The sequence below is a fragment of the Vollenhovia emeryi genome, unplaced genomic scaffold (genome assembly GCF_000949405.1).
Source record: "Vollenhovia emeryi isolate VEMERY1.0 unplaced genomic scaffold, V.emery_V1.0 DF939213.1, whole genome shotgun sequence".
Taxonomy (NCBI): domain Eukaryota; kingdom Metazoa; phylum Arthropoda; class Insecta; order Hymenoptera; family Formicidae; genus Vollenhovia; species Vollenhovia emeryi.
In genome coordinates, this window is record NW_011967153.1 from 792,853 (window position 1) to 816,610 (window position 23,758).

Consider the following 23,758-nt stretch of genomic DNA (forward strand, 5'->3'; position numbering starts at 1 on the left):
CGGTGTAACGAACGCGTTTAATTACCCGTGAAATATACGTCGTATTTTCGCCGAGGGGAAACCGACTCCACCAACGATCTGGAGGATCGATGTTCGAGCGGTAGCGCGTCGCAAAAGTGATCAGATACCATCTTCGCGTTTTCCTGCATTTCGCGCGTCGCGTGTGCATGTGGATTCTCTCGCACATGAATCACCGATAACTCAACGATAATTCACGCGAGGGCCGGAGGGGAGGGGCAAGTCGCGCGGGGTATGGAAGCCTCGTCGGTCCGCCCTGTATATCGCCAAGTGTTGCGAGTCGTCGAGCAACGTCGTCGCCCCCGGGCCCCGACGGATGTACGCCTGGGGGAGGCGGGGTGGTGCGAGGAGGGGGGGAGCCAGGCGAAGAAAGCAAAAGGCCCGTTGTTGTTCGGAAGCAAAGTAGCGTGTGCGGATTCGCGCGCCACGAACGCGCGCGACTGCGTTTGGAGCATGCAGGGCTCTGGTACCCCCCGATGCCCCTAGCAGCTTGGCCACCGGTCACCCCGCTACACTGGCCGTACGTCACCCGGGTGCAGCTGCACTCGCGGCCGCGCGACCTTTCCCTCCCGCCTCCACTCGCGAGTGGCCAGGCACCGTCCGTCCGGTGCCACTGCCAACCTGTGGGACGCCCGACGCTCCGCGCTGGCCGGGCCCGTGCGTAGAAAGGAAGAATATTCTTCTTTTGACAGTATGTCTGGTTTCAACGTGAAAATCTTGAAATGAGATTATCGAAGGGAGAAAAACTGACATGAGGAAAGCAATTTTATACGATTGAAAAAAAAGATATGCTTATTATTTAAGAAAATTTTTCTTGAGTGTAAAGGAAACATTAGATGGAAAATGACATATTTTCAAATCGAAGGTGCGTAGAAAGGAAGAATATTCTTCTTTTGACAATATGTCTGGTGTCAACGTGAAAATCTTGAAATGAGATTATTAAAGAAAGAAAAACTGACATGAGGAAAGCAATTTTATACGATTGAAAAAAAAGATATGCTTATTATTTAGGAAAAAATTTCTTGAATATAAAGGAAACATTATATGGAAAATGACATATTTTCAAATCGAAGGTGCGTAGAAAGGAAGAATATTCTTCTTTTGACAATATGTCTGGTTTCAACATGAAAATCTTGAAATGAGATTATTGAAGGGAGAAAAACTGACATGAAGAAAGCAATTTTATACGATTGAATAAAAAAAAGATAAGTATGCTTATTATTTAAGAAAAATTTTCTTGAATGTAAAGGAAACATTAGATGGAAAATGACATATTTTCAAATCGAAGGTCATAATGATTCAAATGACTTTCACGCCAAAATAATTGTATGTAAAGGAAAGTTCTCTATTCTGAGATAGGATTCCAAGTTCAATCACAAATCTCTTTTCGCAACGATTACACGATCTAACAGTGTTTGTAAAATTTGTAAAAAAATTCATTGTTTTAATCTCGCATCACGCGTTTTACTCCGAGTACGATACGAATCTAGAATTCCTGATTGTCGAGTTGAACGTTTACGAGACAAGCTAATATTGACGCGATCACATTCAGGAGGCCGGTGTTCATCATTAATCTTATCGTCACTGTTACGCATCGAAATCGACGTCTCTCTATTTCGATCGTATTTCGAGATAAAAGAATTCCGCTTGGCGGACCTCTTTCAGTTTCGCCACAAAGGCGAGCGCCAATTAACCCGCGAGCCTCTTGAAAACGTACGCGATCGCACGACGGCTCGGTTTTCTTATCTTCGATGCTGTCATCCCGTTCGGTTGATAGCGTCTCGGCTTACATTTCAGCGCCGTCAACGCCGAGTCTCGACGCCGAACAATGTCGGCGTAGAGTGACAATGGGATGAAACGCTGTCAATACGCCAATGAGTATTGCCAGCGCTATGATATAATGGTCGTCGCCGCAGAATTACCTATGTATGCCTCCCGAGGAGGCGATAAAATCACTCGTTATTGCGTAAGAGAAGCTTCAATAGAATCGTTATGTCTTTCTCTCTCTCTCTCTCTCTCTCGCTCTCTACGATCATTTAAATTTGCAACGATTGGGGTCCGAGGCGCGAGTGCGGGGACGCGAGCGATATGTGATTAGAGCGTGGAATTTTCACGCGCGTCGAAAGTGACTCGGTACTCGGCGGCGTCGATCCTAGATTCGAAATAGAAAAAAAAATATATTCCGCGACAAGTTTATCGAATCGCGCGGATGTTAAACGCGCGCGTTCGCGAGTTTCGCGTGAAACGAGACGGGAATGCGTTTCGTTATCGGTGGATTTCGTTTCGACGAAAGCGGATGAGTCGCTCGGATCGCTCGCGTGCGAATGAATCGAGAAACGCGAATTAACTTTGAAACCTTTCCTGGCATCTACCTGCCTGTGTCTCGTTTACGAAATTGTTATCTCGAGCGTACACGGAGGAAACGATCATAGAAAAACCTTGTATTAATTCGGAAAAGAATGCAGTAATAAGAATCGATAATGAATTATCTGCCTTTATCGGCGGATTAATTTCTAAAATGCCTTATCGTCTCCCCTTTATCTCGACGTGGTGAGTTATTGTTTTGAAAATATGCGCGTAAATCGGATCCGAAGCATCGGCGGGAGTTGGCCGTTTGAAACGCGGGGCGTTTCTCTCGCTGGTTCTCCCTCGGAAGAAACTGAAGATCCGGGGAGCAGCGCACCCGTCAGTCGCGAGCGAGGCTGCATTCGGAAATTATCATCACTCGAGTGCCCCGGCGTATCAGTTGATCCCCGTTGTTCACCGAATGTTAAACAAGGATAAAATGGTACACTCCGGGTCTACGATTTTGCTCTTGCGTTATAATTTTTCAGAAGCCCCTCGCTTCTCACATGTTTCCGCAACCAGTAAGCTTGGACGAGCAAAAGTAATAATTGATCAAAAATAGGCCACAGTAACAAAAAATAATTTTTAGTACTTTAATACCAACTTTATTAACAAAACATGCGTTTTTTAAATCTTTTCTAGTCTGTGTCGAGGAGGCCCTTTGTGATGCGTGGCTCTATAGCTTATCTAATTTACGTGTGCCCAAGGAGAAGAAAAAGTCAGGATGATGTCAATTTGATGTCACATTGACCAAATTTATGTCAAATTTTGGTCAATTTGATGTCATATTGACGTCATCCTTAATTTCTTTTTCATCAATATGGCATGAAATTGACGAAAATTTGCGGGACCGCGGCCCGGGGGCGCGAGGTCCGCTAGGCGCGGCCCTGCACGTGGCGCAGCGCCGTGATTCAGGCCGGCCAGAGTTCACGTCCGCCGCGTTGGCAGCAGTGCGCCCGCGCCGAGTCAGTGCTCAATGCGTCGCGCGACGGACAACAACGTCGGGGTTCTGATCTGGTGGTGCGGGCAGAGCGGTACGTCGCCTCGCAGCCGTTGTCGTCGTCGCCGTTGTTTCGCAGCGTCGTCTCCGTTGGGTACGGTCCGCCGAGCGGTAGCTACGCTCTCCATCCCTCGGGACGCGGGCTGGGCCGAGGCGCCGCGCGGTACACTCGACCGAGCTCCGTCGCGTCGAACGGCGCACCGCCGCGCCGCGCCGCGCCGTTCCCTCCGTTCGCGCTCGTCGTCCCGCGGTCGGCCCCCGCGATGCATCGCGCGCATCGCGCCCGCGACGGAGCCCCGATCGACGCGCGTTGTTGGGCGTAGCCGGCGGCAGCGAGAAACGACACGGGAGCGTGCGTGCGTGCGTGCGTGCGTGCCTGCATGTCCGCCTATCCGCCTGACCTGCGCTTGCCATTGCCCGTTCTTGCCTGCCTGCATGCGTGCGTAAGCTGCTGCGGAACTGCCCCGCTCGTCGCTGCCATTACGAAGTGCGAGCGAGGGGGCGACGAGGCGTCGCGTGTGTGCGCGTATCTGTGCCTGTGTGGGTGGGTGTGTGTCTAGTCGCGGTGCCTAGTGCCTCGTAACCGGTGCGCGCGTACCCGCGCCGTGCACGAAAGGGAGATACGTAGACGACGGAACCTCTCTCTCTCTCTCTTTTTCCTCTTCCGTCCGTCTCTTTCGCGCTTCGTCCCCACGCGTCGTCGTCGTGAAACTCGGCCCGCCTAGACGGCCAAGATCGAACGGCGGCAGGCCGAGGCATGTCGTCGGTAGCATCGTAGCTCGGGATCCCGGATTCGAGAGCGCGAGGTGAGTGCCAACGAGCTGACGTCGATGACGTTTTACGTCGCGTCGCGTCGCGTCGCTTCGCGCTGCGCCGCGGCGCGGCGCGGCGCGGCGAGGGCGATTGATTCCGCGACGAAGGACGACGCGACCGGCGACCGGCGACGGGGGCGTGGATTTTCCAGCGTTCTGTCAACACGCGCGGAATCTGCACAGGACGCTCGCTCCCGCATGGCACACCCATCTCGCTGCGCGAGCGAGTGAGCGAGCGAGTGACCTGGCGGCGCGGCGCGGCGCGGCGCGGAGCGGAGCAGGCGCTGGTGCCAGGAGACGCTCGCGCGGAGCGGCGAGACGGAGAGGCGGTGGACGGAGCGTAGATCGAAATCGCGAGAGATCGTGGATTCTGCGTAGCGGGAAAAGAGCGTGCGACGATTATACCTCGTTAGCGACGATCGGCCGTCGCGAATTGCGAGAACCAGGCCGGCTGTGTGGGGCTTCCTCCGATTTCCGAACGCGACACGCGAAAATCGTCTCCCTGCGTGCGTGCGCGCGCGCGCGTGTCTGTTGACACACGCAATCTTGTCTATTGGTCTATACTAGAGGTGTGACATTTTGATGTTATCTTTATACCCAAAATGCCCCAGGAACGCTTTTAACGTCATTTCTTTACATTTTGGAGTCCCCAACTTTGTTTTAACAAGTTTTTAAAACGCAAAATAGTGTCCAGATAACGTAAAAAATCCCAATTTTCCTTAGCAAACATTTGTAACGTCAGTGTTGTATCCTAAACCAAAGAGATTTATGCCTAGGACTAGTTTTTGTTTACTCCTTTCTGACATGTTACTGCTTTAAGGGGGGAGCCTACTTTAGAAGGCCGAAAATAACGTGTCTTTTAAGAATTTTTTTCTAAAGGAACAATAATGTTTAGGTTTCTAACACGTTTAGGATGTTTTAATACAACATTTGAACTACAGATACAAATTTCTTCAATAAAAAAAAGTTACATTTTCACTAAGTAATTTAATGTTAACTTTCGTGCGTCGCCATTGGAGTTCTCTAATTTTGTGTACCTACACGATTAAGAAAAAACTATTTGACCTATCAACTTCGTTCAAAGATTTTTAATTAGATAATAGTCAACCATCCTCGGTAAACCACAAAAATTAATAAAAAGTCACTTTAAACTATTTATTTTTTGCATAAACGAATGGATATTGCCTCGAGAAAATCGTTACTTTTTCTTCCAAGTCGTACAGAATTTGAAGTTTTCTACTTTAAAAAATTTTTTTTTTACATAGGGTAAAATTATATGACAATTAAATATATACTTGATTTTTTATTTAGACTAGAATTGAGGACGCTAGGCTGTACACAGTGGCGCAACTCCGATGGCGACGCACGAAAGTTAATATTAAATTACTTAGTGAAATGTAACTTTTTTTTATTGAAGAAATTTGTATCTGTAGTTCAAATGTTGTATTAAAACATCCTAAACGTGTTAGAAACCTAAACATTATTGTTCCTTTAGAAAAAAATTCTTAAAAGACACATTATTTTCGGCCTTCTAAAGTAGGCTCCTCCCTTAATAGCCTGAAAATGATATGTAATTTCAGTAATTTGTTCCATGCTATTTTAATATGTTGTGTTTTATGTTACGTTTTCCAACATATGTTTAACCTTAATTAATGTCGTAAATTGTTCTATCAAAACATTAAGGCCCGGTTTCACCAACGTTGTTTAGCTTTAAGCTTAGCTTAATTCGTTCTTTGCCTCTTTCTAAAGTAACAGTTAGAAGTCCTAAGTCGTCTTATTGAAGCCCTGCCCACCTCTGACCACGGCATTATCAAAAACATTGTCAAAATAATGCAAAATCCGGAAAAACGAAACGCAAAATGTGCCAAAAAATAACATGAAAATAACGCAAAATCTGGAAAAACAAAACGCAGAAGATGCCAAAAATAACATCAAAACAACGCAAAATCTGGAAAAACAAAACGCAAAAGTTACCAAAAAACAACATGAAAATGTCGCACCTCTATTGCACAGCTTGCCGGTTTGAGACTTTGAGCGCAATCGTTAGAGATTCATTTATCAATATCACGTAATTACTTCAATGCCAGAGATATCTTGATTAGACCTACACATACATATGTGATTGAATTATATACAAGTACAGTACCCTCCATAAGTTTGGAAACACTTTATAAAAGTGTGTAATATGAAAGAAATGCATACTATAATCGATGTATTTTGCTTTGTAAGTGTTTAAAGAAAATTAAAACGAAGATACGTACATACGACAAGCTTTTAACAAAGATCTATTACATGGCGTGTCAAGTCGATAGTCGAAAGTCTCGAAGTATTGTCGCTTTTCCGAGATGCTGATTGGCTGTCTTGTTTGCGCGATACGACATGCTTCAGTCGTGTTATTTGCAGCTGTTAAACTATGCGAATTTTTAGAGAGAGCAAATGGCGCGCGCTTGTATCGCCTAGTTTAAATTGAATTTTAGATTCCTTAAAGTCACCACCTTTTGCTTTAATGACTGCCTTGCATACTCGCGGCATGCGATAGATTAACTTTTGCAGAGATTCAGTCGGGATTCGTTTCCATTCTTGCTGGAGATTCTCCCAGAGATGCACTTCACTCGTAATTAGTTCTTTGCGAATCCTCCTGTTAATTGGTTATTTAAACGTATCGTAATTTTATCGTTATTTAAACGACTTATGACATATTTATATCAAACATGTGCACAGATCGCTGCTGTGCCACTATTTATCTGTAAAATATAGGGTGTTTCCAAACTTATGGAGGGTACTGTACATGGAGATATTTTTCTCTTAAAATTTACCCTGAAAATCATGTAATTATGGGATAGCATGGCATTTCGAAGAGTTTTATGAGTTTTTGAAATTTAAAAACTTCACAATTAAACTTTCAAAAACTCAAAAAATTCTTCGAAATGTTGATTACATGGTCTCCAGGATAAATTTTGAGGAGAAAATTCTCTCTGTGTGGGTGTATGTACAAGGTGTTAAAAGAGTCCAGGACTTCAAGAGAGAAGACAGATAGTACTCGTGAAGTGGAGCGAAAAAATTCCAGTTAACGAGCAATTAATATTTTCGGAGTTATGAGCAGTTCTTCATTTTGGTTAAAGTAACTTCCATTTAGTCAGAGGAAAAAAGAATTTTTCAAACTCCAAAAAGTTTACAAGAGGTCATTTCCACGTATGCCCCACATTTTTGTACCACAGAATCGCGAGCTCTTTCAAAAATTCCCGTCTGTTTATAAAATTTTTTTTTTTCGACCTGTGTTTATTTCTCCACGAGTGCTATCTGGCTTTAAAGTCCTGAATCCTTTTTTCATCGCTTTGTTTTTATCGCAGCTGTGCCTCCGTATCTATTGATAATTGAACACGTGTGCGTGAACTGTTTTTACACAGATGAATCGATGCCACAAACTACAAAAATATTTATCTTATATAATTTGTTTGTATATAAACTCGAAGGTTTTAATTGGATTAATCTAAATTTCGAAAATAATGCCGAAAACAATGGACGTCCGTGTTTACTCCGTGTAGCGATAATTTTACAATTGGCATCGCGTCGATAAAGTTGAACTCGCTGAGATTATATCCGGCAAATAATAACCGACGATTAGATTTGCCTAATGCCGACTTAGCACTGTTCTGCTTGAGATAATTACGTTCAGACGGCCGGTCCGGAATGGCCTTTACGATAATACGTTTCGGATATGATAAATAGTCAGCGTCGCGTGCACGATTAATGGCAGCTGCCAGATAATTAAGAACGTCAAACGATTACAGACGATTTACATGTCCAGCGCATCGAACATTGGAATTTAATCCTCATCGTGTCTGAAACGAGAAATTGGTGAATTTTAATCGATCCGTTTCACTAATCTCTTCGTGATCGCTAGAATGCGCAAGCCCCACTTACGCTCTTTTGTCTCTGGTTTAAAGCCATTGGTTTTAAACCGGATTTTCCTTGGAAAATGCTAATGAAATAAAACGAAAGAAATTAACAAGAACCAATTCGATCGTTGAAAGACCTGTCGCGGACGACTTGGGGAAAAGTTTTGTCGCGTGCCGCGGGATCTCGCGATGTTGACGTTCAAGTTTCGCGGGGGTCGTCGTAGAAATGTCACCAGGCGGCTCAGATCTGCGGCAGACGCGTGCATCGCGCTTGAAGAAATTTAACTAAATTTAACTGAACTTGCGGAACTGGAACCAGACGAGAATATGCGAGGCAGCGTTAGACGTCTAATTAACGGTTTTTCCCCATACATTTCATTTCGCGAGGAAGTTATGTGCGCACTCAGCAGATCTAACTTGAGCCGCTTGAGTGTCAACAATCGGGCAGCTCTGTCCTCGTTGACAAAAAGTCGCGGTTTAAAGACTTTATATAAACGAGGAAGATTCAAAGCTTTATTCATTAATTTTTCTCTAGAGATGTTTCGATCGAGCCCTTTCCCTTAACTGCGCGAGAGCTTTCATTCGGAACGTTTCGCGTTTGCAGTTTCTGCCTTACGTAAATCGCGCGTAGAACGTCGTTTCGCCGCGCGACGATAGCATGGCACGAGTAGTCTTGCAGACGACAACTTTGATCGGTCCTTTCATTTCCTAACTTCCGCGATGAAAAAAACTTTTCGCTACTGTACACGGAAAAAACCAATATATCAACAAGATCGGTGTAATTGAAATGAAATCGTTGAAACAATATCAGTAACGAATGAAAAATCAGATGGTTGTCTCAATGATCTGGATATTTAGTTCAATGCTTAAAATTACAATCCGCAGCAAGTACAATTGAGGGAATTATTTATGTTTGTGGCAGCCCGTGACGTCAGCGTTTAATTCAAACAACTTCGCGTCTGCGTAGCTAATCACGGCTTGCTAAAAATATTTTGCTGCCGTAACTGTAAATTTCTAAACCACAGACGGTTTGCTGCCGCACCCAACACAACAGTGACAAAATATTTAGCTATCACAACAAAATATTAGCCGTCCATATTTTACAACTGAAATTTAGTTACCACATGCAGTTTTTGCTACGGCAGTCGGAAAGACCGGCTAAGGCGAAAATAACTAAAATGAAAATGTTGCCGTATAAATAGTAGGGGCGTCCACATTGTTTTGTGTTGCAACATTCACCGAGTTTGCTGCACAAAACGCATACAGTTATAAAAGTATTAATGTAATGGAATTTTGCCATTAGGATTTTCGATAGAACTCTGTGAAGTTGGCCCCAAATTAAAAAAAAATTTCATTTTAACGTCTTTAATAGCGACGACGCTATTTCTTAAACCCATAAAGAACTCTGGAACTATTGTAAATCTATAGAGAACTCGTAAAAAAAAGTTAAAATTTTAAATAATGGAGGGCTAATTTCACAAGGGTCTATTTATTGGGGTGCCAACCCTAATTAGACATGTGGTAACCATATTGGTCTCTCCGTGTAGCTATATTTTTTTCCATGCGAAAAAAAGGAAGAGAAAGCGAAAAAGACAGAGAAGGAAAGAGCGAGAAAGAGGTAGAGGTATTCGGAGAGAATTTTCCCTTGTTTGTCCTAAAAATCGTGTGATCGTGGAACAACACGGCATTTTAAAGAATTTTATGGCTTTTTCGAAATTTTACCATACATTTGAATTACTGGTAAAAATGCATAGTAAAATTTCACAAAAACTCTCATAGAATTTCTTCGAAATGCCACGTTGTCCCACGATCACATGGTTTTCAGGATAAATCTTGAGAGAAAATGCTCTCCGTGTAGCGAGTGTACATCCTTCTCTCTCACAGAATTTTGCCAGAACTGGCAAAGAAACCTGTTGGCCAGACTCCGATTGTAGGGACCCTACTAGCTCGGTCCGCGAACGCCGGTTGCAACTTCTGTGAAGCCACTTTTTCAATATTTGAAAAGAGCGCAGTTCCGGTTGCCTCCCCCCTGCCGAAGAGCTCTACAGTTCTTAATTGATTATAGAAAAATCAACTAATAAGAATTCTTCAATGTCGCCAGCGATAATTATAACAACGTCAGTGTTTCCTTGACCATTCCTGACATTTTTAATAATACAGGAAATTTATTGCGAAAAATATTACTTCAGCCGGGCGGTCGTCTCGCCTAGAGGCGTAGGGAGGTCCAGGTTCAAACACTGGCTGAGGTAATATTTTTCGCAATAAATTTTATGTGTCATTAAAAATGCCAGGTACGGTCAAGAAAACACTGACGTTGATTATAGAAAGAGTTACGTCTTTCGGAGAGCTTCGCAAAAGCCTCCTGCCCGCAAAGGGAAATCTCGGGAGTCGCGGAGTTTCGACCACCGCGCGTTTGACTTTCTAGCGCGGGGCCTCGCACCCACGCGCGCGAAAACGCCCGCGCGTGTAATCGCGCGCTCAAAAAGTCGTCAAAGCCGCTCGGTCACCGACGCCGATTATTAGATCATCGAAGTGATTAGATCATCGTAATTCGCGTGCCGCGTTTCACGTCCGCCTCTGCGTTTACCGTGCGGGGATAACCGTGGTAGAAAAAAGCGTGTTTTTTTTTTATTCGAGTATTATTGGCGCAGCGTTGATGTAGCGCGATGCTGATGAAAAAGATAAGACCGTGCAACGTCGATGGCTATCGCGCCGTGATTCAGGAATAATTTTTCAACTGTGAGACATTAAATTTCTCCTTTGGATACCCGCCAGGAGGCAAATAAAAGCGCGCTGCAATTACAACGTATCTAGCCCGAGTTAATTTCACGCGGATTGACATAACGTAGAAATGATGAAAACATGAAGGTATCGGTCCTGAATCCTTTATCGCGAAGTATCCGCAATCTTGTAACGAGACCGGATTATAAAATTTAATGTAATAATTATAGATACCGAACGTCCATTAAGATATACGAACGATTCGCCGCGATGTTACGTATCGACATCCGGTATCGAGTGAACGGACCGGTCGAACGGGCCAGTTCAAATATCAACCGGAATGTGTAATACAAGCAACAGTGGATTGTACATATTGGCACGGCTTCCGAGCGCTTTTGTTACTTAATTTTTGCCACGTTCGTTCTTACGCGAGTTCAACATTCGCTCTCAACGTTTTTACGAGAGTCGAGATTGTCCCGCGACAAGCAAACGCGGGCAGATGGTATCGATACACCGCCCGCCACCGTGAACGTGGACGTGCACGTCGCGATTTTGGAGCTCGGCGCGAGCGCGTCTCGTAACGCCGAGCATACGCGCCGGCACCGAAGCAGATCGGTGAAAGCACATGGTACCGTGCATGGTGTCGCGGGTTTCGAGTCGGCGGATTTTGCAACGCGCGCAACCGATCCGTGCGTCGAGATAGAAACCGCGCGCGGTTCCGCATCGCGACGCCCGCGCCGCAATTTTTCAAATACCACGCGCGCAGTTTCATCGCCACGTGACCGAGTGGCTCGCGTGGCCGTTTTGGCGAACGTCGAGGAGCCGAAGACGCGGCCACGCTAGTCACTCTTGACGGACGACGCGAGATTAGACCCGCGGCTGAAGAGACATCGGTTAATAGGCGGTTAGCTTCGTCGACGGCGCGTTTGCGCAATTTGAAGCGTTGCACGAAAGCGTCGGAGTTTAGTGTTTTCACGCTTTGACCACCGTGAGCTTCGGCAGCGTCCCTCAAATTCGTTCCATATGGACCGCGAAACTCATCGTCAGCGAGACTCGGCTCGTTCGACGAGTTCTCGTACTTTCACTTGAAAAAAGAATTGAAGGATCATTGAGTATCGGGTCATTAAAATATCAAAATATGAAGGATCGAGAAGGTGTCACGAAAAGATGAAGGTGACTCGAATTTGAGCCGAAACGATTATGTACTTGAAATATTGATAATCGACAAATGCCCAAAATTAAATCGAGCTGTAATATAGGTGGTTACTCAAACTTTCAATATTTCTCGAAATTAAAATTATATAAATAAATAAATCATTGTTATGGATGATTTGGAATCACATTGTTTACTTATGTTGGATTTTCGTGTTCCTTTGTTTCCTTAGATATGTAGATGACATTTTTATGATACTCCCACAGGCGAACTCACTCACATTACATACGAAATTGAATCGAACAAATGTTTCAACTTCTTACACACGACAGTTTTCAGAGAGAATGATATTCTTGTAACGAATTGGTATCGAAAACCCACGTTTTCAGGCAGATACATAAACCTTTTCTCTAATCATCCGCTTAAATATAAAATTAACATCATTATTAACTTAGTTGATCATGCAATCTTATAATATTGTCTGACAAGCGCTTCCCTAATTCTAATACCAAGATAGCCGAAAAAATTCTCTTGACTAACTTTATGAGAGCTTTCTAAGTTTTTACCATACATTTTACTAATAATTATACTTAGTACACATTTTACTAGTAAAAGTGGTAAAATCTCCAAAAACTCACAAAGTTCTTTAAAATGCCGTGTTGTCCCACGATTACACGATTTTCAGGGTAAATTTTAAGAGAAAATGCTCTCCGTGTAGTATTTAAATAATTAAATAATTAATTCGTTATCTCGACGCAGCGAGATCGGCGTTGCCCTCTTTAGCTAACTCCAGTTTAGCTGTTCTATTACCGAGAATCCTTACTCTATTGTTCTCACTCACTTTTGCAGTTGCGAAAAGTCAGCGCGTTTCAAGCGCAGCTTCGAAGTAACATGTATTCGCGCGTTCGTCGCAGAAAAGTTCGCAGAGCGAGGTAGTTTGTTTTCACGTCCGCGAGGCGCTTGTTCTCTCGCGTGTAACTACTGTTTGCAACCAACCCGGGAATATCGTCTTTTGTACTCGCGTTTATTTACCCGCGGGATAATTGCGCGCGGAACGGTGCGCGCTACACCGCGCCAGGAAGATCCTAGAAAGTTCTAGAATTGATAAAAAGCCGCGCACTTTCTACACGTCTGTGTTGCGCTATCGTGACTTTTTCCAATTCGTTACCGTTGCGGCGCGGACATATTCAGTTACGAATCCGGGCGACCTTTCGCCGACCTTTCTCCCATTTGTCGCGCCCACGCGCATCTAAAACGCATATTCTTACAATTAACGAGCTATCAGTTTCGACAACGTCTATTAATAATTCGGTAGCTTCCATGAAAAGAGATTTGTCTCTCAGACTGCCTCACGTCCCATATTCAGAGAAACGTGAAGCTGCGAACTTTTCAAGAATTCGGGCTTTCCGAGTCTCTTCCTTTCTGAAAAAAAAACTCAGCTTTCGGAACGGTTTAAACGGGCACCGCGCGCTTGAGACTCGACGTTTGCGCGGAAATTCTTATTTCTCGAAAGGAAACTCCAATTCCGCGTCTTATCTATGGCACTAGAGCGGCGCGATTGACCTTCCAGGCAGATGCGCGATTTCCGGCCGCTCGGTTTCGCGTAGCCGCCGTTCCCGGCGTGGGTTCTTTTTATTTCTCGCGGCGCGATACCGCGACGTTACGTAACCAATCACAACGTATCGCGGCATCGCGCGCGCGCGCAAAACGCGGAGTCCGCCGTCGTATGCGTTAATTAAAAGATACGACACGAGTTCCCGATCCGAGATACCGATTTTCCTTATCGCGGTATTTGACAGTCTCGGCTGATAACGCGGCCGGAGCGTGCTCTCCTCGTGCCCGAGCGATCAGCTCAGTTGACATCACGGCTCCAGTTATGCGCGCGGCACTGATATCATCCGCCGTTATCACAGCTCTCGTACGCCCAAAAATAATGATGATACCGGAAATACATATCGTCTCGTCTCGCGCGTACGGCCGCACAAATCTCTTCTCGTGCTCGCTTTACGTACCTGACCCTCGTCGCAAATTACGTTTAATCTTGATTAGCACCATTTATCATGACGCGATTGTCGCCATACAATTTAACGTGATATAATTATCTAAAGAGCGCTTTAAAATTGTAACCGAAGAAGTACAATGGCTTTGTTCGGCAGAAAAAGCTGCTTTGCAACTGTTGTAAAATTCGTAAATTTGATTGAAGCACGCTCTTAGATTCTGCCACAATTAACAGTATACGCCAGTCAGATCTGTGATTTTTACAACAGTTGCGAAGCTGCTTTTTCTGCTGAAAGCAGCCTACACTGTAAAGATTTCATGTAAAATTACAACAATTATAGTGGGTAAAATTGGAACCGTCTATTAAAGGTGTATATTCACATATGTCAGTAAATTGATCTCCCGTAGGTAAAATTATGAGTAGACGGCTTTTAATTTCGTAAGTTTTGTAAATTTGCAATTTTTTTGTAGTTTTTTTTATCAAATATAAACAAGCATTTACACAACAAAGAGGAAAGAAAATACAAATGTTTGCCAAAGTACCTGAATTTATGTATTTCCATTATTACTAGTGTAATAGCTCATTATGTACACTGCAAAAAACTTTTCGCTACCGTAGCTAATCATGGTTTGCCAAAAATATTTTGCTACCATAACCATAAATTTCTAAACCACAGCAAACGGTTTGCTGTCGCACCTAATACAATAGGCACAGCAGCAAAATATTCAGCTATCACAACTAAATATTAGCCGTCCATATTTTACAACTGAAATCTCGTTGCCACGTACAGCTTTTATCTACGACGGCTACAATTTCCTTTCCGTGTACCCTCATCATGTACAATACGTAATTTTACGTACTTTTCTTCACAGTGTATTACACGACGACTATTAAATATAATGTAATGGATGTGCGCGTAACAAGAATGCTTTCCCTGCATGTTTTTATCGCCTAATCTAATTAACTAGAACGCCTGCGTTTTAACATAAAGACGTTGCCGGCGAGCGCTCGTTCGGGATGCAAGAGGTGCCGCTGATCCAGGATTGTCGCGTTTCGCAGGTGAAGCCCCAGCATGGCCAGCAGATGACTGTTAGCCGAGCCGGTGCTCGTACTCGACTCTAATATGAGCGAAGTGGTGGCGGTGACGCCGACTGGTGGACCTACGCGCCAGGAAAGCGTGACACACATCAAGCGGCACAAGCTGGCCGGCTGTAATGTTCCTCTCGTGCACGGTCGGCCGAATCCGTCGATCAGTCCACGCAGCAGACTGACCACGCATCAACGAAACCACAGTTTGGACTTCAGGTATAACGTACGCGAATACTCGCGGAGCGGCGCGAGGCCGCGCCGCGACGTACACGCGCGCCGAGGGCTATTTGCGACGCGTCTGGCGCGCGCCTCCAACGTTTCCTGGCACTTGTTGAATAAAGGCGATAAAGTAAATTCGCCTCGCGTACGCGATCGACGTCCGACCGACGATACGAGTGGAAGACTACGTCGTATATAAATCGGAGGAATGCGAGCCGAGATATTTAAATTGGCGGCGGCGATGGCGTCATCAATATTAATAATCATCGTAACGAGTAATTGCAATCACGCGCCGCGCCTGGTCGTATCTGTTTTCTTCCTCGGTCGCTCTCTCTCGCAGCCGCCGGGCTGGGGAGCTGTAGTTACTTAGTTGACACTTTCCGCACGCAATTCTCCTCAGTTGAGAAAAGAAGGCAATAGGAATAGTTTAAATGCTACTTGTACTTGTAAAAAAGTAGCTTACAAGTCTAATAGATAAGTGATCAAATATAGAATCTTTTACGCAAAACAAGAGGGAAAAAGTATCAACAACTGACAACGTTCTAAGCATTAAACAATACAGTACAGTTGCATGATTAATATTAAATGAATACAGAACGAGACTGCGGAACAAATATTATATATACCGATAGTTGACATATTAAGATAGGGAAGAAATCTAATAAATATAACTATATACAGGGTGTTCCAGGATGAAATACCAATATTCTGGGATGTGAAAGTGAAAGTATCGGTCATTTTAGGCAAGAATGTTCATACGAATATACGTCCCATTCCCCACTGTTTCCGAGATAGAGCACATTTTGTTGACGTCCTCGTTCAGATAAAACATGAACACTGGGAAGCGTTCCACTTTCACGCAATGTATTGAAAACCTTGGAAAACACTTTACGATTCGGAATTCTGCGTGCAGGAAAGCGTCGACGGTATTCTTCAACAGCAGCAGTAGCATCACAGGCAGCACTACCATCACAGAAACCTTAAACATACAACACATCTGCATATTCGACATTTGTGAATATGCGAGGCATTTTGAGCATTTTTTACAATGTTATCAGCGCAACAGTCAACAGACGTGTAAGAGTAAATTCCCGCAGACGTTTATGAGGTTGGACGAAGGGTGAAGTGTACAGGAAAAAAGTACACGGGACATTCAAGTAGCTCTATCTCGGAAACAGTGGGGATTGGGACATATATTCATATCAACGTTTTTGCTTAAAATGACCGATACTATTACCTCCCAGAATATTGACCTTTCCTCCTGGAACACCCTGTATCTCTTTGGGGCCTAAGCTTTTACAATTAAAAAATACCTAGTTTTATAGACATTTCGTTTTTTTCAATGTAACAAAATAGTTTAATTATTTGGAAACAATATAGCAAATTTAAAGGCAGTATGCATTCAAGCATTAAAAAAGTAGCACATTTTTCACACCACGCTTCAAGTGTAAAAAAAAACATTTCTACGAAAGGATCTAAAACTGTACTACTTTCTATTTTTCTTCATCGTGTGCGTTAAAAATGAAATATATACATTTGCAAAATCTGAAGCAGTTTGCGTACACAGAGAGAATTTTCCTTTAAAATTTATCCTGAAAATCACGTAATCGTGGAACGACACGGCATTTCGAAGAATTTTATGAGAGTTTTTTTGAAAGAGTTTTTTACTCTACATTTTACTAATAAAATAGCATTTTGAAACATAACACGGCATTTTGAAGAACTGAGAGTTCTCTAAAATTTTACCATGATCGTTACCATGCTGCTGTCCCGCGATTACATGATTTTCAGGGTAAATTTTAAGAGAAAATTCTCTCCGTGTGGCGTATCGTATAACTCGAGAAAAGTGCCTCGGTTATTAATCGTAACGTTATTATTTTAGATCAATGGGTATCCTACTACCGCCGGTGCCTCAGGCGACCGCTACGACGCTGACGCACCATCACAGGAACCGGAGCCTGGACTCCGCCCTGCAACGAATCCCGGAGGTGGACGTAACGCCGAGTCCGGAATGCGAGAATCCCACGCCCTCGTCGGTCTCTAAGACGACGACGTCGTCGTCATCGTCATCCTCGGGATCATGCGGAAAGAGCGCGCGCACCGCGCGGGAACGCGAGGACCTGGCCAGTCTCGGCTCCGACGACTCCGGCATCCTGTGTGGCTCCGACAGCGGCTCGAGTGACGCCACGAATGCGCCCGCGACCCGCGAGTCTAGCGTGGACCATCTGCACAGCCGCGAGAGCCTCGACTCGTCCGTGTCGCAGCCGGGCGACGTGTACTCGGTCGACGCGGTGGACGGTATGGAGAACAGTGCCGGTGCGGTGTCAGTGTCGATGTCGATGTCGGTGCCGGTGTCACCTGTGGAACTGTCCACGCGTCTCAGTGACAGTCCGGCGTCTCCCGTGTCCCCTAAGAACGAAGCCGACGACGACCGTTCCCGGTGCGACGGCGCGAACGACGGTGACGAGTGTTGCTCGCAGGAGCCGCGGCCAAACATGAACGTGCGAGAGCGCGGCGGCGGCGACGGTCAACGTGACTATCAGCATCAGGAGTGCGTCGACAACTATCAAGACGCTATGCAAGTGTCGTCACCGCCGCCCGCGGCCGACACGAGCCAGAGCGAGCTGACAGGAGCGGCCATGACCCTTTGCTGCGGCACAACTGCGACGCAGCAGCAGGAAGTCGAGACGGTGAAGAAGCAGTCGGACCTTGTCCGTCGGCAGAAGCAGGAAACGAAGCAACCAAAGCCCTCGGAAGGCTGTCTGCTGCGGCTCTTCGAGAGTCAAATATTCGACATGTCCATGGCTATATCTTATCTGTTCAATTCCAAAGAACCAGGCGTTCAGAGTTATCTAGGTATAGTTGACATAAAAATTACATCATTTTTCACACTCGAATGATGTGTTCTTCTCTCATCAAATATAGATTTCCAATCTTTCATAGGCATATTAATCAGACTGCTTATGAGGCAGTAGCCCTAAGGCATCCTCTTGAGGGAAAAGGATAGTACGAGTTTATTTGGACGTCTATCTTTCTCTAGTGGGTGTGAGTCATGAGAGTCAGAAAAACATAGATACCCAAATAAATTCATACTATCCTTTTCCCTCAGAAGGATGCCCCCCCCCCCCACACAAGGATGCGGGATAAAAATTTGTACCAATTGCACTCTGTACGTTTCACGATAAATATGAATGTGACGTATTGTAGGTAACAAGATGTTCAGTTTTCCGGATAACGACGTGGACTTTTACTTACCGCAGTTAGTTGTGATGTACATACAACTTCACGATGTAACAGAAGTCCTTTATCCATATCTTGTCTATAGGTAAATATAGGACTCGCGCAATTAGAACATTGCTTGGTTGCGTATTTTATCACTTCCGACACTAAGATTTGAACGAGCTGAAACTAAACGAACCAACTGCCTTGCAGATGTAGACAGTCAGCGGATTTCTCATTAAAGTGTGCCTGGCTGCTGGACGCGTACAGTTCTGACGCTCATTTGCCGTCAAAGAAGAAGTCTCATGGGACCAAATTGAAAAATCTTATCCTGTCAGATGAACTCAGGTAGGATCGATAAGGAGAAAGGCAACGAGAAATTTTTGGCAGATTAGTGACTCATTGTACGTGAATTTAGGACAAAACATTTCTAAACGCGCATAATGTTTCAGGCCAAAGGGAAACGAAGGTCGAAAGCAGCGTGGATTGCAAGTTCCTGCGCCGTCACCATTGCCCTCGACGCAAAATCTCACGTCGCCGAACAAGAAAACCCACCAAAGATCTCAGTCTGACGCTACTGGATTGTTCCAGACTATACGCCGTAGTCATTCCGGTAATCGTCCAAAAGTTCGGCTCTTAAAAAGCGATCCGTCACGTACCACGAGAATCATTTTCACAACGACTGTTTTGATGATCATTCAATGGAGTATTCTTCAACAGGTATAATAAGTAAAGTAAGTCTTGGGGACCTGAGCTCTGGTCGAGCGTTTGACAACGGCTGTACCTGCTTTTATTCCTGCCAAGGTGTGGTGAACGATTTGCGAGGCCAAAAGACCGATTGTGTTTGCAATGTGAGTTATTCTCCTGAAAGAGCAGCAGGCCTGCATTCGAGTCCCGTGCGTTTAAAGCTTTAATATGAATCTTGTACGTCCGCAGGCACCCCGACTCGCGCCAGAATTCGAATTTATTCAAGCTCTAATATCAATTGGTAAATTGCTCGGGACTATCCCAACAAAGGAAAGTAAAACCGTTCAATTAGTGGCAGAGCTCAATACGCTTAATTTGAATCTCCCCGCGAGGGTGTGGCTTCCTCTGCACAGCACGATACCGCATCATATCGTGCGAGTTCCACCACAATACGCCGCCGTTCTCAACAGCAAGGACAAGGTACAGATATTTCGTTTTGTTTTCTCAGAACTGCATAAAAATCCGTCATTTGAATGTCAACTTTTATGCGCTGGTACTATTCTAGGCACCTTATATAATATACGTAGAGGTATTAGAGGTGGAGGATTTATATACATCGCCCGTGCCGACGAAAATAATGGGCAGTTCGCTGAGGCACACCAAGTCTGAGGAGAACTTGACGGGCGGCGAGCAGTCCAATATATCCACCTCGGATAGTCAACAGAATTCGACGGTACGACAAACTCCCGTAAAAAATATCTCGCCCTATTCCGTTAGGAATACAGATGTGGCATTTAATTTCCCCGATGACGATCCTAACGACTGTTGGAGTCAGGAGGACGACGAGATCACGCAGCAGGTGTGTTATCTTATTCGAGCGGCCGCCAGCTCTTCGACTTTATATCCTAGCTCTTCTAACTATTCGCTTCCCGTTCAGTATTTGCAGCTTCGCAAGCCAAAAGATCGGGACACCATATCGCAACTGAGTCAAGAATCGTCCGACAGCAGGGAACCGATCTTTGTGCCGGGCGATATCAAGAGACGATTAAGTGAGATGGCAGCTACACCGAGCGCGACTTTCAGCCACGATCCTGAGGACCCATCGGCGGCGGTCCTCAAGGAGCCATGGGAGCAGAAGCAACGACGCATAAGAGCTTCCAGTCCGTATGGGCATTTGGCATCTTGGAGATTACTTGCGGTAATCGTGAAATGCGGCGATGATCTCCGACAAGAACTTCTCGCTTCGCAATTGCTCTCAATGTTACAGAAGATTTGGCAAGATGAACAAGTGCCCCTTTGGGTACGGCCGTACAAGTAAGTGCAAGTTACTTATTTTCGTCTCGCTAAGAAAAGTGTGCCCTTTCTCTCTCTTCCGGTAAAAGAATAATTATTAACCAATACATTGTTTTTTTTGTCAACATGTTAAATTTGCTATAATATTCGATGATTTGGCTCTTGGTACGATAATTTGATTTTGTATCCGCAGAATACTGTGTCTATCCAACGACAGTGGTCTGATCGAGCCTATCTTGAACACCGTCTCGCTCCACCAAGTGAAGAAGCAGTGCCAATTAACACTTTTCCAATACTTTGAACGAGAGTTCGGCTCTTCTACCTCAGAGACGTTCCGAGTGGCGCAGAGGAATTTCATTCAGAGCTGCGCCGCGTATTGCCTGGTCAGCTATCTCATTCAAGTGAAAGACCGTCACAATGGCAATATCCTGCTGCACAGCGACGGCCACCTGATTCACATAGACTTTGGATTCATTCTGTCGACCTCGCCGCGAAATCTCGGCTTCGAGACCAGCCCGTTTAAACTGACGCCGGAATTTGTCGAGGTGATGGGTGGCAATCAGTCCAAGCTCTTCGAGGAATTTAAGAGCCTCATTCTTCAAGGCTTAATTGCGGCACGGAAGCACATGGAGAAAATAGTTAACCTCGTTGAGATTATGTTGTCGGGTAAGTAGCGGGACTCGTACGTACGCTCGTTCGCGTCAACTTTCCACCCGCCTAGCTCACTGGGGTCTCATCGATTTTTTTCCCCGTATAGGCTCTCAGCTTCCGTGCTTCCGCAGTGGTGGGGCGGCGACTGTTCAAGGTCTCAAGAATAGGTTCCACCTCACGTTAACGGAGGATCAATTGCGTCGGCATGTTGAGGACTTGGTCGAAGGCAGCATTCACTCGTGGTCCACTAAACTCTATGATCGATATCAATATTTCGCAAACGGTACTCTTTAATATCAAGATTAACGAACTTCTCTGTTTATCGCGTTTCGGTTGAAAACTCTTTCGCGTTGTAAAAGAAGGAACATTTATTGATATGTGTTGTGGACCTGTTCCACAATTTTTGCGTACATTTAATAACTCTGTTGACCAATCGGCGGTCGCGTGCCAGCCAGTAAACATACATTCAATCTACCACGTCGGGAAATCCCGAACCGTAAATTGCGATAAAAATGCGGTAACGTAACAAGATGTGATTTTTAATTGTGCATTGCTGTTAATTGGCATTAGAGACCTTCCTTCAATCCTTCGGTGAACATATTTGCTTAAATTGTATTATATTTTGAGAAACGGCTTTTATTAGTTTCAATGTGTAAATAAAATTAATGAATTGTAATTACGTATAACAATTGCACGATAGCGGGGTAAAAAGACGGAAAGTTCTCTTTCTAAGCACGTGAGCTGTAATTTCGATTGGGCAACGCTGTTTTCTAGCATTCCACAAGCACAAATGACGTTTTAGAGAAAGACCGCTTTCTTCTTGAACATGTAGATAGCCTCGATTAGGCTAAACGTATAGAATTTGGCTAGATTGCTCTCGTTTGAGTTCGACGTTATTCCTTGCTTTCGTGGCGGGCAAGAACGATACGAAATATTTTTAGCAGAATTCAAAGCGATCTCGATGTTTGATAAACTAAGGAACTTGGATAGATGAACGGAATATATGAATATCTTAAGAGAACATGTGACTTACGTTGAGGAGTGTGAGCGCTTCGTTGAAAGTTAAAAATATTTATCGTCGTTTGAGAAATTAGATGAAAGAAGGAAATGATCTATGAGAATTTTGGTATCCAGTTGATTACATATATCCACTATATATAACGTTTTTCGTTCGATACATTAAGACTGCTGTTGTTTACGTATGCCTCGATTGACAAATTGCGAATTGGCTATCGCCGCAGCGCAAACGTGGCGTCATTGACTGAGCGCGTTGAACTGCAAAGTCGAGTGTAGCTTATATAAACAGCGTAATTTGTTAAAGGTGCCTTATTTGTGTAGAGAAACGTGGTGGAGCCGATCAAATCTAGACACAGTGAAGTGACGTGTTAACGTGGCAATCTTAGCGTGGAGCTGATTGAGCATGAAGCGGACAATCTATAATTTGTACATATAGCAAAGGAAAAAAAAGGAAACACTGCGTGGACTTTCGTAGGTAATTCGCGGCAATAAAAAAAAAAGTAGAGCCCACTGAACGGTAGGGCAGAATCAGCGAATCTCCATCCCCGGGGGAATTCTAACGCAATTCGTCGGCGAGTGCGTGAGAAGGCTACGTACAAAAGAATAGGCTCGGATATTAGCGCGGGAGGCGAATACTCAAAATATTTCCTATTTCGTAGATTAGTACTCTTCGATAAATACATCTAATTGTACACGCGGTATGAATTAAGGACTTAGCATTATACTATAGCCGAATCTTAAGGATCACATTTGAAAGTTTTTACATGTTCTTATATTACGTAAACATTCATTCCCTCCCCCCTTCCTTCCCCCTTCCCTTCCCATAGCCGTGAATACGAGGAGCGTGTCGTAGCTGTGTACGGAGGATAATTATTTAATCGTAATTTCTCGCGTGACGTTTTACGTACGTATGTCCGTTTAAGTAAATTATATAGATATATATAGATAAAGTATAAAGAGATATTGTGTACATATATATAAAAAAAATGACAAATTTTATCACCTTATTATAAATGTATCAGTTAAGAATTTAATCGAGGATGAATGTTCGAAGCAAAATCAAAGTTACGGCTGGAGCCAGCCCGGAGTACCAGAGAGACCTGGGCCCTCTGACTTCCAAGTGTCTTATATCTTTCTCTCTCTCCCTCTCGCTCTCCTTCTGTCTCTTCTTCTCTTATCATAACCGTCTCATGATAGACAGGCAGACCAGAAATCGGATGCGACTACAGGATGATTGAGAGAATGCGAAACTATCCGTCGATACTGCGACACATTGGTTGTCTCTTATTTTTAGTCTCGGCGGGCTCTCGTAAAAATTGTATAATATATTATATACGTGTGATTAATGTGAGGGACTTTAACATTCTCATTGTTATGCTGTGTAAGAATGATTGCGGAGGGATACGCGAAGGGGACGTCACAGCCCTCTCACCCCCGGTCGACTGAACGTGCCCGAACTTGCTTCCTGTTCTGTCGACACGTGAAACGTCAAGATCTCTGATTTGCCTTGATCTTTCACCTCATTACAAGCTATTGATAATATCCATCATTGAATAAATACGAATGCGATAAAACAAAGAAAATTTATTTAGCACCCAACTGCCGCTTTGCACACGTTTAGGTAATCGCCTTTCG

At 44.5% G+C, this 23,758-nt stretch overlaps 1 protein-coding gene across 3 annotated transcripts; it reads left to right on the top strand.

Annotated features, from left to right (window-relative positions):
* Positions 1–3,262: 3,262 nt before the first annotated feature.
* LOC105561068 (phosphatidylinositol 4-kinase beta) lies at positions 3,263–23,706 on the top strand. Of its 3 annotated transcripts, none has more exons than XM_012010727.1 (13): positions 3,263–3,458; positions 15,008–15,253; positions 17,139–18,112; positions 18,464–18,581; positions 18,689–18,823; positions 18,928–19,088; positions 19,196–19,326; positions 19,412–19,642; positions 19,728–20,021; positions 20,100–20,476; positions 20,649–21,121; positions 21,213–21,389; positions 22,445–23,706. In XM_012010727.1, the coding sequence occupies exons 2-13, from the start codon at positions 15,072–15,074 to the stop codon at positions 22,471–22,473; spliced, it is 3,282 nt and encodes a 1,093-aa protein (XP_011866117.1). In that variant the 5' UTR covers positions 3,263–3,458; positions 15,008–15,071; the 3' UTR covers positions 22,474–23,706. The 3 variants fall into 3 exon arrangements, with proteins under 3 accessions (XP_011866117.1, XP_011866118.1, XP_011866119.1); XM_012010728.1 differs by having other exon boundaries at positions 3,263–3,398; XM_012010729.1 differs by lacking the exon at positions 3,263–3,458 and adding an exon at positions 3,556–4,170.
* The last annotated feature ends 52 nt before the right edge of the window (positions 23,707–23,758 follow it).

Excerpts from the sequence above, each read along its gene's own strand:
- LOC105561068 (XM_012010727.1), top strand. The coding sequence starts at position 15,072 with ATGAGCGAAGTGGTGGCGGTGACGCCGACTGGTGGACCTACGCGCCAG. Across the intron at positions 18,113-18,463 it reads AGGCGTTCAGAGTTATCTAG|GTAACAAGATGTTCAGTTTT; the intron begins GTATAGTTGACA and ends GACGTATTGTAG. Across the intron at positions 19,089-19,195 it reads TATACGCCGTAGTCATTCCG|GTATAATAAGTAAAGTAAGT; the intron begins GTAATCGTCCAA and ends ATTCTTCAACAG.